Source organism: Ambystoma mexicanum, chromosome 6q (genome assembly GCF_040938575.1).
Source record: "Ambystoma mexicanum isolate Mex_15411 chromosome 6q, UKY_AmexF1_1, whole genome shotgun sequence".
Lineage (NCBI taxonomy): Eukaryota > Metazoa > Chordata > Amphibia > Caudata > Ambystomatidae > Ambystoma > Ambystoma mexicanum.
In genome coordinates, this window is record NC_090937.1 from 1,529,007,659 (window position 1) to 1,529,024,652 (window position 16,994).

General features: G+C 47.3%; 1 protein-coding gene across 3 annotated transcripts in view; it reads left to right on the forward strand.

Annotated features, from left to right (window-relative positions):
- PTPRA (protein tyrosine phosphatase receptor type A) overlaps nt 1-16,994 on the forward strand; it is an 874,792-nt gene that overhangs the window by 491,134 nt on the left and 366,664 nt on the right. For 2 of the 3 annotated variants that reach the window (XM_069632225.1, XM_069632226.1), the window contains one exon: nt 13,750-13,776. The exons of the other annotated variant lie outside the window; for it this stretch is intronic. In XM_069632225.1, coding sequence (XP_069488326.1) covers nt 13,750-13,776 — 27 coding nt within the window. The remainder of the gene's footprint in view (nt 1-13,749; nt 13,777-16,994) is intronic. 3 annotated transcript variants of the gene reach the window in all.

Genomic DNA, 16,994 nt, shown 5'->3' on the forward strand with positions numbered 1-16,994 from the left:
CGACCTCAGAAGGATGAAAGGCCGAGTTGGCCTTGCCTGGATTCGAACCTGCGACCTGCAGGTCACGCTCAGAATGCAGCAGCGAGTGCTCAACCTGCTGAGCTATCTTACTGGCCAAGTAAGAGGAGCCAGTGCAAGGTGTACAAGGCTAGTGTAGCTAATACAAAATGTGACTGGCTGAGAATACGTTTGTCCCCACTAGCTGTCCAAATTTCAGCCGGTTAGTAGAACATTATGGGCAGGGGCCGGCGGACTGTAGGGGTGTTCAGCCTTGACACCACCAGACCTAGATTACCAGCTGGACATTACTAGTATCTGGGTTCTGCAGCCTCTGGCCCTCCAGAAAGTTTGGACTGCAACTCCCTTGACCTCTCACTATTAACTACGCTTGCTGGGGTTATTGGGAGTTGCAGACCAAGCCATCTGGTGGCCCCAAGATTTCAGACCCCTTATATAGGTATGCAATCAAGTTTAGTAGATGGAACCTGCAAGCCTGAGCAACTTGGTAGTTAGTGCATTAAAGTATAGGTTTTTCATAGAATTGTTGCCGAATTCCTAACCGTGTTGCTGTGGGGTGGGCCAAGCTAGTGGATCAGAGATTAAATAAAATTACCTCAATCTTTGAAGGTTTGATCCTGTGACAACTAATGGTTAATAGTGTTGACAGAAGGGCCTTGCCCAGAGACTCTTTAAAGCAGTTTTGAGTCGTGGATGAAGGTGATTGTAACTGGGGATTTATTAATAATTACTACAAAGGGTCACTTTGATTATGATCAGGGAACAAAGCTGTGTCTGTTGTTCAACATTAATCCTATGTAATGTGGCTCTAAAATATCAAATCGTTTTTTATTTGCAAATCGTTTTTAGAAACATGTTTTGGAATAACAAAGAAAATCGAAACCATACATGTAATGTACAAGCGTGGGCAATCAGTCACATAAACTATAAATCATACATTTAATATGTAAACATGGACAGTTATAGTCCTATTTACTATGAAATCAATCTGTAGGTGTGGGGAACAGACACAAACACGTGGAGACATTTTCAGAACCTTTCACAAAGTCCTTGGCACCAACAAAGTAAAAACCTGACTTTAGATGATCAATCTAGGGCAGCCAATTTGCATATAACACCATATTCAATGTATTGCTTGATGGAAGATCCAACTTCCTTAAGCAATTTAACAGTTCCGGTCTACGCCCGATGTAACTCTAGTGGATCCCTTGCAGCAGCTTGGACGGCATCAAAGGTGCCCACACTGGTATCAGAGATCTAGGGAGAGGCAAAGGTTACTGCCTTGATTCTGTGGTTGCTAGGAGACCCAGTCCAGGGCGCATTTTAGTGCTTAATTCCTCCCACCTTAGAGACCCCCAGCTCTTTTGCTGGACTTAAGTACTTTTTAATTTTAACCCTGCAGTGAGTGAAGCCTTTTTTTTTTTTTTACACATGTGTTTGGACCGGATTTGGATTATGTTTCCTCTGTTTTTGGAGTCTGACAAACTCCAGAGACATCTACTTTTTGTATGGTGACAAGCAGCACCTTCAGTGCAGTGTCACATAGAGATTAGATTGCTCCTAAGGATTATATACCTTTTCCTGTGTGAAATCCTGTTCTCAATAATAGTAAAGTAAAATTGACTTTACTTACCTTTTCTCTTTGTGGGTCCAGCACACACCATTTTATGTGGAGTGCTGGGGGGGGGGGTTACCTAGTAGCCCCTTATCCTACCTACTCATGTAACTTTTTTGAAGTTACCCTCGCTACTTTAAATGGCTGGTGGCAGTGGTTTAATTTTCCTACCATTGTGCTAGTCTACGGCAGGCTGAACCCTCAGCTGTAGTATAGCACCCATGGGTGACTATTTTGTCAAAATGGCCCAGGTCTTCTTTTTTCACCATTTTCTGTTTGCGAGGTCTTTCTTGGGGTTTACTCTGCGTGCCAAGCCAGGTTTGAGCCCTTTGTTCATTTTGCTTTTGGCGGGCTTCAGTGTGTCTGGAAAGGCAGGATGTGAGGGAGGTTTCTGAAACTCCCCTGTCCTTTGTCTCTAGAAGTGCCTGAATGCAACCAGTCCTGATTGGCTGGCTGTCCATTCAGGACAGCCACCCTGCTGTGTGATTGACAGCCTGGGCTGTGCATGTATGGGAGAAACCGGCTCAAAAAGCAAGGGTTTTGGGACAAGAGGAAGAGTCGACCACTGGGAAGAACACCCGATGAAACAACCGTGAACGAAGCTTGGTGCATCCTACTAGACCTTTGAATTGCCTGTTGAAGCCCTGCTGCTGTGCTGAAACTCCTTTTTCTGATCGACCAGAGAAGCTCCGGAAGGGACGACTTCTTCCCTTGGGTTAGGACCAACTAACCCCGAGACGAACTCCATTGGACCATCTTCCCCGACTGGATGTACTTCTTTGCTGCTGCAGAAACCGAGTGCTACAGGTCGAGAAATCTGTAGCCGAGTGCAACGTCTGCAATCCGGCCAGAAGCTCAAGGAGTCGCCTAAGGACCCTCCATAAGCAGGACGACCAGAGCTCGAATCCCCTCACCAGAGTGCAGGACTCAAGAAGTGAAGGAAGCCCAACCATTATCATGTTAACTACGCACTGAAACTACGAAGTGCTGCTGATCCAAAAAGAACCTGTAGCTGCCGACGACTTCCAAATTGCTGCTGCATGAGTCCTCCAGACAATCATCCCTCTTGTACCGACGACTGAGGCTCAGGAACCCAGGATCTGCATCGCTGTAATAGGACCGAATCCAGCTAGACCAATCTTCTTCAAACCAGAGGTACTGTTCAGACTTGGGGTACTTAACTCCGTGTCTTTAGCTTTGCTCTTCTCAGTTGAGACTTGCAGTGACTGCTTTTGTTAGTTGATTTCAGCTCTGCTTTTCACAAGTGTAACAGCTTGTGACCCAACAAGTGACTTTTACAAAACTCTCTAACTTTATACAAGACATTTATTAACTACAAAGTGCCTCAGCTCCTTAGACTGTGCTTCAGTTGACTTTGCATGTCCTGGCTCCCTGCAGACTCTTCTAGTCCATTGAATTTGATATTTTCTGTCCCTCAGAGGTGATAACTTGTGTTTAGACTGTTATTGCTGGGAAAGATTTTGTCTAGACTTCAATGGAAAATTTAAGTATACTAATATGCCCTGGGAATCTGTTTAACCTTTTTCCTTCCTTTAACGTTTCCTTTCTGCAACCTCAGAATCTGCAAAGTGTACTAGTGATATATAAATGCCTTTACTGTCCTTTTCAATTAAGTCACTTCTGGGTGTAGGAAGTGTGTAAAAAAATAAAAATAAATAAATAACATCTCTAGAGCATCCACTAAACTTTTGCAGACTCTGGAAAAGTATATTTGATTGTTTACATATCTTGCCCTTTTTAAAGAAAGCTTATTTAAAAATTGATGTTAAATAACTATAAACTGGAACCTTGAGTATAAGTGTTACTTGGCTACTTGTATTTGCGAATTTAATTGCTACAGCTCACATTTAGCTCTCTTGAGATAGGCCTGGCTGCTCAGTCACACTACCAACTTGTGAAGTACAGCCCTGTACCAAAAGGTGGATTACCTAATACCAAGCATGCAAGTGTTGTGTAGTCTCACACAGTGTTACTACATCGATTCTTGCCCAACAAGGAAGCCCAGCCTGGTCTCGTGAAGTGACCCACTTCCAGGACAAGGCCGGGACTCACCCTGCTGCTGCCTATCGTGAGGATTTCCGCTTAAGGTGCCAATTCTACTCTACCACTCCAGGCCCTCCCCTGCTCCCGCTTCAGACTCAAGTTGCGGCCGCCCAGCCACCATCGCCTGGCCTTGTCATGCGACGTGACGTGATGTGACTCCTCACATGATGAACTTTTCCCCCATATAGTCCATTTGACTGGGGCGTTATCATCCTCACACTGGCCGTCTTCATTCAAGGATGACTCATTTAAATGCCTTGTCTTTCCCTGTTTGTGCCTAATCATGCACCCCACTCACATGTATTATCCTCTGCTCCGTTTTCCCCCGTACTCCTCATCTTAACCACTATGCCTTGTCACTTTATAAGTAGTTACTATCGTTTATTTTCCCTTCCCAATTCTTACAGTACCTGCAGTGTACCATATCTCCTCTACCCATCTGTCTCCTCCCACTTTTCTTCCTCTAGGAATCTTGGTCTTTTAAATAACCGGTCTATGTGCAATAAGTTGTATTCTATTTTCATACTGAGACCTGGAGTACCCCATATAACTTCTCTCACCCATTTGTCCCACAAACCAACCCAACCCCTCGGGTTGCAGTGGCGGTCAGATATCCTCTATCATTCCTCTTCGACGTCTTTCCCTCCTCCTCTTGGCCTTCCTTCTTTTTTTTTAACATTTGAGTACCATCTCTCTTTCTGTAAACCCTTTCCGATCTCCTTTCTAACTAATTATAGGCAACCTGGCCCACTCACTGATTTTTCTTGACCATCTTTCCGCTCTATTGTTACTTCTTCACTTCTACTCTGCCCCTTTTTTCTTCTCACTGACTTTAATCTTTTATTTCTTATTCTTTATACCCTCTCCCCAGTCAGGCCCCCCGCATCAACCTCATTTTTCCTTCACTCCCCTCTCTTGCCACTATTACTGTATTTCCTATCCATTCATCAACCTTCTTTCCCTTCATTGTCAATTACCCCGCATTAACCTCCACGTTTAGCCGCCTTAATCTTCACTCCTTTAATCCTCCTCCTTTTCTATTGTGAGGAAATCATGGTGACAACGAGTAACACTGACACAAGTGATCACAGTAAAAGGGTGTTTATCGAACAATGAATGCTCTGGGCAACGCCTAATCTTTATTTTTTTTATAACACATTTTATTGCATTTTGTGTGATAATACAATAACATACAAAACGTAACCGTATAACTTTGCATACAAAAGGCAGAGTAGTACAATCTGATATGATCTGGTTATAAGCAGACGTGGAGCGACAGTTGTTGTGAGAAATAGATGCAAATGAGTCAGCAAATGGCTGTTTAGGTATTAGTCTTTCTCAAGGAGCCTTACAAGGTGATGTTACCGTTCGTGGCTTTGGCAGAATTGCGCAACAAAGCTTGTTGTCCATTCTGGATCTGAGTTATGTCTGTTCCCATTTACCCAAGATTCTATCTGCTTTGCCCGGACAGCCTCTAGCTTGGTAGACTTGGTGTTCCATTAGGATGATGGCGTCCACATCTGACATCCATTGGTCATATTTCGGGGTGACTTCTGAGCCCCACAATTGCGCAATGTTCCTTTTGGCAATTCCTGTTGCTGACGAGAGAAGCTTTTCAAAGCGAGACATGTTTACTGCATCTTCAATAACCAAGAGGAGGAGTTTAAGGTCTGTTGGGATCGGACGGCACGTTACTTTGGTGAGTCTTTCGCTACACTTACACCAGAAGTGTTGTATACGTGTACATTGCCAGAGGATATGGTAGAAGGTCCCTTCTTCCTGTTTGCAGAGTAGGCATTTGGGGTCGGTCGTTTTGCCCCAATTATGCAAAGCCACTCGGGGATAATATATCCTATGAAGAATCTTCAATTGAACGAGTCTGATTCTTGCGGAGATGGCAGAGTCTCTAGGATACATCAGAGTCAAGATCCAGTCTTCAGGTAATTATGGGCCCACATCGCATTCCCATTTCATTTTCAGGTTCAGCAGCTCTTTTGTGGCGTTATACATAGTGGACGTGACCTTGTTGTGCACACTGTCTATGACTATATTCCGTTCCATAGGCTTACATTCCGGCATGTCCGCCATTTGGGCCCTATGTATGGTGAGAGCATGTTGTAATTGTCCATAGTGGAAGTGTTTGTGTCCGGGAGACCATATGTTGCCACTAGCTCGGGGAACTGTATCAACTGATCGTTCACAAATACCTGCTGAATGGTCAGTATGCCGGCTGTTACCCAGTTTGGCCATTTCGGGAGATTACTGAGGCTCGAGAGGTGAGCATTGTTCCAGATGGGTTGGACTGGGGTAATTTTGTTGTCCCATCCAAAGTGTTTATGTACTTCCTTCCACACCAGGGCTGTATGTGCCACTATCGTGCGTTCAGGAGGGCGAGTCTGCTTACAGTAGAGGCTTTCAATCGGGGACATGCCGTATCGTGCAGCTAATTCAGCTTTTATATGGGGAGTGGACGGTTCTCCGTGCAATATATCATTGACTGTCGCCATCTGTATCGCCCAGTAGTAGATCTGGATGTTTGGAAGTCCTATTTCCCCCTCCCAGACTGAGCGTTGGAGAGTTTTGAGGGCAATTCTCGGGTGTTTCCCACCCCAAAGGAGTTTACGTGTTCCATCTATTCTACGGAACTCTTCGGTGGGGCAATGGAGACGGGTGTTTTGAAGGATGTATAAGAACCGGGGTAGGGCCAGCATCTTAAATAGCGCCGCCCTGCCTAGCAATGTCAGTGTTAGTGCTTGCCAGTGGGCTGCATCTTGCTCGTATCTCTTAACTAGTGGATGCAAGTTTTGTTTTACATATCTATCCAGCCCATTGGTGATTAGAATTCTCAGGTAGCGTAATTGAGTGGTTTCTACTTGGTATGGGAAGCCCGATGCTGGTATGCAGTCTACCCCTTTTACCGGAAACAGCACATATTTGGACCAGTTTACTCCGAGTCCACTGAAGATTCCATAGTTGGTCAGTAGTTGCGTGACCACGGGGCAGGAGGTTGCTGGGTCGCCCAGATATACTAAGAGGTCATCCGCATAGAGGGATATCCTATCTTCCCAGTTCGGCCCCCATCTGAAGCCAGTCCACGTGGTGATGTCCCGCAGAAGGACTGCCAGTGGTTCCATTATCAGTGCAAACACTATGGCCTAGAGCGGGCATCCGTGTCTGGTTCCTTTCCCTAATCGGATATTACGTGAGAGCCACCCATTTACTCTGACCTCCGCCATTGGATTGTTGTAGAGGAGTTGTACCCATTTTATGAACAGCTCCACAAATTGCATCTTGCGCATTATTGCCCATAAGGCCTCCCAGTAAACTGAATCGAATGCTTTTTCGAAATCTATGGCCAACAATGCGAGTGATTGTTGCAAAGCAGGTGCTCTCTCCAGCGCCAGGTGCAGCCTGCAAATGTTCATTCTCGTCGACCTTTGATGCATGAAGCAGCATTGGTCATGGTGGATTAGTGATGTAGTGACCAGTTGTAGCCTGTTGGCTAGTATTTTGGCTTCACTGTTGATTAGGGATATGGGTCGGTAGGAGGTGCATTCCTCTGGGGGTTTGCCCTTTTTGGGAATCACTACGATGGTGGCTTTACGGAGGTCTGGTGGGAGTTTGCCCTTGGCTAGGGGGTGTTTGAACATGTTGAGCAAGTGTGTGGGTATTTCTAGATGGTTCAGCTTTTTCCAGATGTCAAGTGGGAACCCATTGGGACCTGGGGTCGTGCGTGTTTGGAGTTGGGCAATGGCTGTTGATATTTAGTCAGACATAATTTTGTTGTCTAGAGTGGTAACTTGTTCTGCGGTAAGTGTTGGGAGGTCAATGTCATGCAGTATGGTGCTGACTGCAGCGTTGATGGGGGGGTTTGTAAAGGTCCTCGTAGAATTCTGCAAAGCGCTCTGCAATCTCCGCATCGGAGTAGACAAGATCTGCATTCGACGTTCTGATGCACTTCACCTTCTGTTGTCCTTCGTTGCGCTTTTCTAGCCACGCACGCATTTTGCCTGCTTTTTCTCCCGTTTCGTACACCATGCTTTCATCGCAATGTGTGCCTTTTTGGCACAATCCAAGGCTAAATTGTGAAGCTTCTGCTGTGCCATTGTAAGGGTTCTGTTCGTCTCTGGGGTGTCTCTGGCAATGTGATCTAGTTCCTTGGACGTGACTTCGCTTTCGGCTTCGGTGATTCTCTCACGTTGAACTTTCTTTTTCGCGAAGGTCCATGAGATGATTTCACAGCGTAGGACTGTTTTGTACGCTTCCCATAGTGTATTGGGATCGTCAACCGAGCCTGCATTCAACTCAAAATAGTTGGAAGTAGCTGCCTCCATCTTTTCCTGAAAGTCCGGGAACCCCAAGTAGTATGTGTTCAGCCTCCACAAGGGGGGGCGGTCATGGTTTTACCGTTTCCAATTCGGGTACCAGTGGGGAGTGGTCGGAGATCCCCCGCGGGAGGAAGAATGCACTGGATACTCTATGAATATTTTGGCATGGTAAGAAGAAATAGTTTATTCTGGACATCGCGGCGTGGGCTCCAGACTGAAAAGAGTACTGTCAAACCTCAGCGTGCAGGTCTCTCCACGCGTCACAAAGGCCCAATGCTGACGCGAAGGAAGCCAATTTGGTGGTGGTGGCAGAATTCCTGGCTCTCAAGTGCGTGCGATCGAGGATATTGTTCATGACTTCATTGAAGTCCCCTCCTAACACCCATGGGTCTGCAGGGTTTGCTGGCAGGATGGGGGTAACGTCGGTTAGCAGGTCATTAAGGAGAAGTGGTGGGGAGTATACTGCCATGAGTGCCAGGGTTTGGCTCCATAGCATTGCTTCGATGTTTACATAGCAGCCTCCTCTATCTTGTAGCATGTGCGTGATCACCAGCGGAAGTCTTTTATGGATCAGTATGAGCACCCCTCTCACACCCATGCAGAAACTAGCATGCACTGCTGTGTGGTAGTTCGATCTTTGGAAGAATTTGCACACATTACCTCGGACAGAAAGACTATATCCGGAGAGTGTCGGTTTAGGTGCTGCAGTACCAGTCTTCTTTTGATGCTGGATCCCAGTCCATTCACGTTCCATGACAGGAGTTTGAGCTTTCTCTGGGTTGAATTAGTCTCAGGTGCCATTGGCTGTTTGGGGTGTAGGTTGCGCATGTGTTTCCTTGATTGTATATGCGGCAGTTGTACCGCGTTTGGTCTCTGCAGCGTACTCATCGTGCCCTTGCATGCTAAACATTGAAAACAGAAAAAAACGTCATCCTCAACACCCCCCACACTCCACCCCCAACTGAAGCATCTGTCGACCCAATATAAACATTCAACCAATTAAATCTTTAACTTTTGATTCGTTGCCTTGATCGGGGGGTGGCTGTTTGGTCAGCCGCCAGCCCAGAAATGCCTTATGTTTCGGTTTCCATTATGGAGTGTGAGCTCCGTTGCATTACTTATGTGATGTTTCAGGCATCTTCACTGGCTGTTGTAGCTCCTTACGTGTTTTCTTGGTGCTGATTCTCAATTTGTTGTTGCTGTTGCAGATCCATGTCGGGTGGGTGCTCAGGATGTGGTCTATTGCATTCTCTTCCCCCCCCCCCTCCAGGGCCCCAGTCTCCATCTATGTGCCTCTCGGCCCAACTCCACGCTTCCTTGGGATCTGTGAAATGCACCGATGTCCCCTTGTGGTAAATCTTGAGCTGGGCCGGAAAGATTAGTCCGTATTTGACACCCAGTGAGTGGAGTCGCCTCTTGAGCGGATCGAATGACTGGCATGCCTTTTGCACCTCCTTGGTAAAGTCAGGGAAGAAGGCGATTTTTGATCCGTTATACGTGATCGTCCCTTTCGATCGCGCCAGCTGAAGCACTGTGTCCCTAGCTCTATAGTTTAGAAATCTTGTGGTAACTGTGCGCGGCGGTGCTCCTGGGGTGACCCTTCCAGTTGGAATGCGATGGGCCCGTTCAGTGGAGAAATATTTCGAGAAGGATTGCGTGTCATATGTGTCCACAAGCCATTCCTTGAGTTCCCCTTCCGCCTTCTCGGGAAGGCCAAGTATGCAAACATTGTTGCGCCTGGATCTGCCTTCGCCATCGTCCACTCTAGCCTCCAGGTGCTTGATGCGTGCCATCATGCCGGACACATTGCGGTTTATCCCTCGTCGGCTGTCTTCGGTTTCCGAAATTCGTGCCTCCGCCTCCCCAGTGCGTGAGGTCAGTTTTTGCAGGTCATGTCTTAGTAGGGACACGTCCGCACCGATACTGTCCATCTTTTTTTCCATTGAAGTTCTGGAGCTGGCAATGGCACTCATTATATCTCTGAGGGAGATATCCTCTTCCATGCAGTCTGACTCAGATATTTGCAACCTCTCCGGGGAGCGAGTCACCGGCGTGGTAGCGTATTGTTCAATTCTGCTCTGCGTAGAGGTCTTTCTGGGTTTATCCTTCCCCATTGCTGGGTATCTAGTCCGGCACCGGCCGGGGTTCGTCCCGGGCGGGGTGAGGGGGGACAGCGGCGGGGCACGAGGCTGGCAGTGCTGCTGGGCCAGGAGTGTTGTCGCCGAGTCCAGGCGTCACGTGGGCGGAACACCCAGCGAGCTGCGGCACTTGTGATGTTGTTGGCCCAAGGGCACTTCGTGATCAGTGCGCCCACCAGTCGCTGGGACCCTCCTGGGCCCGCTGTGTCGTGGTTCCTTTCACTGGGTGGGGCAGGGTCGGGGCAAGGATGTTAGTCCGCGCTCCGGGGACAGGCCCGTGGGTTCTTCCAGTCCTGAGCCCTTGCTCGCTTCGTAGATCCAGGGGGAACACCAGGGCTTCAGCAGGGCCGCTCCAACGAGCAAAGGGGGGGTCGGGGGATCGACAGTGTCTTGAAGCTCAAGCCCCCGCCCGTTGCCGCTCCCCTCTCCTTACTGTTGTTCTCCGGAACGGAGCCGCAGGTGACAGTGATTGCAGGGTGTAGATGACTCCACAGGTGCTCTACGTAATGCAGAGCGCCCGCGCCGTTGCAGGCGGTGTATCAGGTAGTGACCCGATGAGCAGGCCTCGATGCGTTCCAGCATGTGAAGGACGCCGCCAGGAGTGGGTAGGCGGCGCACAAACGTGTCCCCTCTGTCGCAGAAGTCGGATCAGCGCCGTATCACCCCTTGCCTCAGGGGCGGGAGTGCTGGTACCACAACACGTACGCCGGTTCGCACAGGGGGCCCGTCCCTCGTGTTGACAGGCACCAGGAGGATCAGTGTCTCGCTGCCACAGGTGGTCCCCAGACTCCAGGCCAGGCTTGTTCACACTATCCTCACTGTAGCTCGCCCTCTGCTGCCACGTCTCGATCCCTCCGTCCACTGCTTACATCGGTCTCATGGCGGCCATCTTGGGAGCGCTGCCCGGCGCGGGGATCGCGGCCACAAAACTACAATTCTACGGGATCTTACAGCACCTCTGCTCTGGTTTTCGTTGGGGGTCGATGCAGCATATAGTCTCACAGCTGTAGGAGGAATTTTAAGCCTTCTGGGGTGGATAGATGCGTAGGATGGATGCAGGATTCGGCTGGCGGCACAGGAGCAATGGAGGTTCACGTCTCATTCGTTCGGCAGTTAGCCACGCCCCCCTGCAACGCCTAATCTTAAACTAAATCTAAGATGGGAGCAAGTGTCGACAATCAAATGAAAAATAAGGCATTCCGAGTGGCGTTGTCAAAATAAAGGGCCTATACTAAGAAATCTATTGCCAAAACATCACATCTGATACAAATAGGGGGGGCCAAGTCTCGTTTCCTGTCAGTCACTTGCCCTCGGGCCTGAAATATTTAAATAACAAAAACAAAGTTCCTTTAACCAAATAAAAGTTCGTTCCCAATATTCTGAATGATCCTCCCTCACTGGTCCACCCCAGGAACTGGATCCAATAGCGATGGCTGTATCCTGGCCACCTGGATGACAGATCCTCGGGCACTAGCTAGGGGACACCTTCAGGTTTCTCACACTATCCTCCCTTCACTCTGATCTTTCCCCTTCTCTCTTCTTTTCTCTTCTGTCTCTTGATGATGCTGCAAACTATATCAGTCATCCCTTCTATAAACTCCTGACACTAATGATCCTCCCAACTCATTCATGAGCTCTCGCAGTCCCACCCAGCCTGGGCTCACTCTTCTTCAGTCTTCGCAAAGCAGAAGGAAGATGGAAGAATTCCCAGCCCCCTCTGATCTCCTTTCCACTCTTCTTACGATCAGTCCTTGCTCTCAGCTAAAAATTAATATTTACCTGTATTTTTACAGGTTGCCTAACACCTCTGTTTGCAGCTGGTCTGTGAGGATTAGGGTGGTAAGTGGTCCTTTCCTCCCCTGGCCTGAGCCGGGGGATCATGCACATGCCACCAGGCCATGGCTGGAAATACCAGGGTTGACCATCTCTTTAGAAAACCTGTAGCCTTCATGAAAGATGTTGAACTCGCCAACTTTTTCAGCCTGCCCATCCCACATAAATTATCAGTGGAATACCAAGAGTGTGTTAATAGCCATAACCACTTGTTTAGGATTGTTATTTAGACCTATTCCCATTGTAACAGGGGTTTACCATCCACTTGTCTTTGTGGACTGGTCCTTGCGATCCACAGCCAGTTCAGGTTTAAGGATAACAAACAGAATTAATCATGAACTAGGTTTTGCATCCTGTGGATCCAAATGAGAAATGATGTACATATTGAGTGTTGTCATGAAAACCCACTGTTTTTCGACTCGAGGGCCAAAGCTGCTTAGTGATGCTAGTTCAGTTGGGTAGAACTCTTCCGTAGCTATGCAGAATGTTTTATATAGCCCCTGTGGTGCTTTATACAAACCTATTCTAGTTTATGGTAAATGTTAATCTATTATTAGCCTCATAAATCTCTAGGGTGGAATCGGTGTGGAGGACAACGAAATGACCAAAGATTCTGATTGACACAACAGTACACCGGCATATTGTTAACCAAAGTTTTCCTATGTTGTATATTACCTGCTTCATGGTGGACAGCGAATAGGGCAGTCATTTACTTGGAAAGAAGCACCAGTCCAGCTTCCTCAATGTGTTGCTGTTGGTTATAAAGCACAATGCTAACATTCTGAACTAAGATTGCTTTTTGGAATTTGTTGTGCTTACTAACCATTATTGCTACGCGTGTGAGATGTTGAGGCTCATGCCGGGTATATCGGTCCTGGCAAACATAGATCATCTCTGGCCTACTACAGAGATTTGGTCAACACTTACGGAGAAGTTTCACTGGAACTAAACAGGCTTTACATTTGTTTGGAAATCTGAGTACATCATTGCTAAAGGATTTTGGAGTAAATTACTTTGAATATGAGGTCTATAGTTTGGTTAAAACAGAACTCTATAATGTGGGTAAGATGGAGGTCTATGGTGTGGGTAAGATGGAGGTCTATGGTGTGGGTAAGATGGAGGTCTATGGTGTGGGTAAGATGGAGGTCTATGGTGTGGGTAAGATGGAGGTCTATGGTGTGGGTAAGATGGAGGTCTATGGTGTGGATAAGATGGAGGTGTATGGTGTGGGTAAGATGGAGGTGTATGGTGTGGGTAAGATGGAGGTGTATGGTGTGGGTAAGATGGAGGTGTATGGTGTGGGTAAGATGGAGGTCTATGGTGTAGGTAAGATGGAGGTCTATGGTGTGGGTAAGATGAAGTTCATAGTTTGGTTTAAACAGACATCTATAATGTGCTTAAGTGACAGGTGGAGGTTCACATCTCATAGCAAAATGGGTTACATTAATCAAACAAGTTTTTTTAGAATAAATCAGGGTATGGGATTGAATTCCGGGAGACCTCCATCAAGTGAATACCTGGAAGTTTTATAGTCTGAAAACTGAACTCTATTAGATACTTGGATTTCCTGGCGACAGTTTGTGGAAATGCTGGTATTACTATTTATTGCCAAAAATAGCTGCTCTGAAAGTAGCTATTTTTGGGATTTATGCTTTTTCGAAAGCATAACTGTGTTATACAAAAAAAGGAAACAAGTTCTCTCCGATGTAAGATAATACAAATGCCTCCTTCACTTTGTTTTTAACTTGTGCAGGTGACAATGACTCCCAGGAGAGAAGAGGTGAGCCGCTGATGCCTGAGATTGTATTGCATTCAGTAACAGAGCCATGCATGGCTTGCTAACATCACCAGTGTCCCAGCATGCATGCTTTCCATTGTCTTGTGGCTTTAATTTTATGATCTGCTGAATTCTTCAAAGCAATCTCCCTTCCAAGATCTTAGATTCCTTTGTCATACAACAGTTTATTTTCTTCACAGGCACCTCCATGGGCTTGTCCTTTCAATGGCATCCATTGCTTGACTAGTGACTTGAGGTTTTCCAAACTGTGTCCCCTGAATGCAATGGAAAGGAGGAATATATTGTGGGGGGGGGGGGGGTCCATTTGAGATGCAGCCAACTACTAATGCCTTAATTTGGTCTGCGCACTAATGTTATGGAAGTTCATTCTGTACATGAGCTTGACACACAAATTGCCCTAAGACATTCGAGATGCTCACATCTCTACAGGCCGGTAAATGCAGTTCTAGAGCCTCTCTAGAATCCAGTGACAGGGTTGCATGCAAACTTCAGAGGTTTAAGAACGAATACTGATTTTGAAAACACTAATCTCAATGGACTGTTAGCATTTATTTTATCTAAACTTCCCTTTTTTCACCCTCCCACTTCTTGGTGTTTATGGCAAGTCATGCATTTCCCTGATCCCTTCATTCTATCCTTATTGCTCCACTTATTGCTCTTACCCCTGGTGAATATCCTACTTGCCATCACTACTGCGTCATGACCTCTATTCACCATGCTTGCGGTATTTGTGGTATTTGCTCTCAACCATATATATATATATATATATATATATATATATATATATATAAGAGATCGAGATCTGAGGCTTGTGGAATCTGATTAGATCACATGCTGTGCACAGGCCAACCTCTAGTGGAGGCTGCAGAGTATTACAGTTGTTGTTTTCGAAACTCAAAAAGGGACGTCGACAGGGCGTGCCAGTAATAGTGTGACGGCCACTGTATCCATGATCCCTCAAGCGTCGAGGTCTCTTAGATTGTTTTTTTCCTCTATTCTAGACGGATGCTTCTAGCGGAGTTCCTCTTTCGGCTTATAGCCATTTACTATTTTTCAATTTACCGATAGTTTATTCTTGCTATCTTTTATATCACTGACTAGCGAAACATCAGACGCCGTTCAAGATAAGAAAAACGACCGTCGGAAGACTCCCGCAACGGATCCGTTTTGGCCTTGGAGGCCCGCTTCAGCCTTCTGCCCACACAGTAGGGAGAGATGGGGTGGTCATTTTAGAATGTATATGCCCCTTTTCTTACACTAAATTCGCCTAGATTCTGTAGCTTTCCGTTATGGACAAGACCCCCTTTAAATTTTGCCCCAAGTGCAATAGGAAATTTCCATGGGTCGATAAACACCTAGTGTGTAACCGGTGTCTCCCGAGAGACCACGCCGAGGGTTCTTGTCGAGCGTGTAGGCTCTTCAAGCCCAAGACTTTGAAGGACTGATATACTAAACGCTGAGCCCACTACGCCAGGATACTCAAGGCCATGGAAGTAGAAGGTGCTTTCAGCGATGGCAGCAACGCCATGGTTTCTGACGGTGAAGGTGACGGGGTGGCTTCGGTTACCCAACCCGACCCCAGAAGACAGGCCGGCGGCCTTGTTATGGGGACAATACCCGCGGCGGAAGCGCTATCATTTCATCCACCACTGAGCACACAACCCAAGGCAGAGCCTCAACACACATGTCGAGTGGATGGCAAAGCACGATGTCCAGGGAAAGGTCTGTGGAATCTCTGTCCTCTGGGCACTCTCGTTAGAGATCGCCGCATGACAGGTCAAAGGACGGCACAGCAGTTGGCCGAAAAACTCCCACTGATTGCTGATTGTCTACGGACGAGGCTCTGGGTCAGCCCGCACCCGAAATTCGACATTCTACTTCATGTCAGGTACTAGGCCCCAAACAGTCGGGGAAACACGATTCAGGGGGCCAGGGTAAGGAGAGAGAGTCCAAAAAGAAGTCCTCAAAGACCCCTCATAGGGAGAAATCTCAGGAGGCTAGGCCCAAAGAACCTGTATTACTTCCTCCAACAGATGAAGATTTAGGGCTCCCTTCTCAACCACTGGTAATCCCTAGTTCTGCACAATGGTTGGCTGAGGATATAGACTGGGTCATGAGGAGGATGTCTTTCATGGCCAAATTCTATGAAAAGGACCATGCCTATTTCAAAAGTTTCCACTCCACTCCCCCCACTACAGCACCCTCTGGGTCACATATCCCTGCTCAACCCCCTGCTAAGAGGTCTCGCCCTGAGAATCCAGGGCAACGCACTGTCCTTTATCTCTATGACCCAGATGCCGACCATGAAGCCCTCTCTATTCAAGAGGCAGCAGACCCTTATTACGGGGATGATGAAGACCCTGAGATTGACCATGAGGCAAATCTGTATCCCATGGACTTACCTGTTGATCAGGATCCCCCGGTCATGGACTCGCCCATTGACAACCAACCCCTATTAAATGAAGTGCTTGTTAAAGCAGCAGAGCATTTTCAAATAGAGACTCGGGACGTACAACAAGATAAGGATTTTGTAGGAGAAATCCTAGAAGATAAGGCTGTTACGCAGTTTATCCCTCTCCTCCAGTCCATTCAGCGGACAATACAGCCATCGCTGGAGACCCCTAATCTTACGCGAGCAGTGAACCCCTGCATAGAGAAACTGTTTAGACCTGCCCCTTCTGACCCGCTGTATATCAGCGGGCAACTGACGCCCGATTCATTTGTTGTCACTACAACAAGGAAGAGGGCTGGTACTCGCCTAGCTTCCTCTGAGGCCCTGCCCGGCAAGGAAAGCAAGAGACTTTACACAATGGGCAGAAAGGTAGCCTCCTCTGCGGCATTCCAGACTAGGATTGCTAACAATTCTACCCTGTTGGCCAGTTACAACTGCCACAAATGGGATGAGGTCACAGCCGTACTGTCTTTGGGCCCGGAACCACTTAAGTCTCAGCTTGCCCAGGTGGCCGCAAAAGGCAGAGCAGTGTCAAGCTGCTTATTACAAACCAATCTTGACTATGCAGACAATGTAGGCAGGATAATAGCAGAAGGGACTATTATCAAGCGTCGCGTTTGGTTGCCCCAATCAGGTTTTAAACCAGAGACGCAAGCGCCCTTATCAACATGCCCGTTGAGCCCAATGTGCTCTTTGGCAAGGCTGCTGAGGATGCCTTAAAGATGGCCAAAGAATACGATACTCTTAA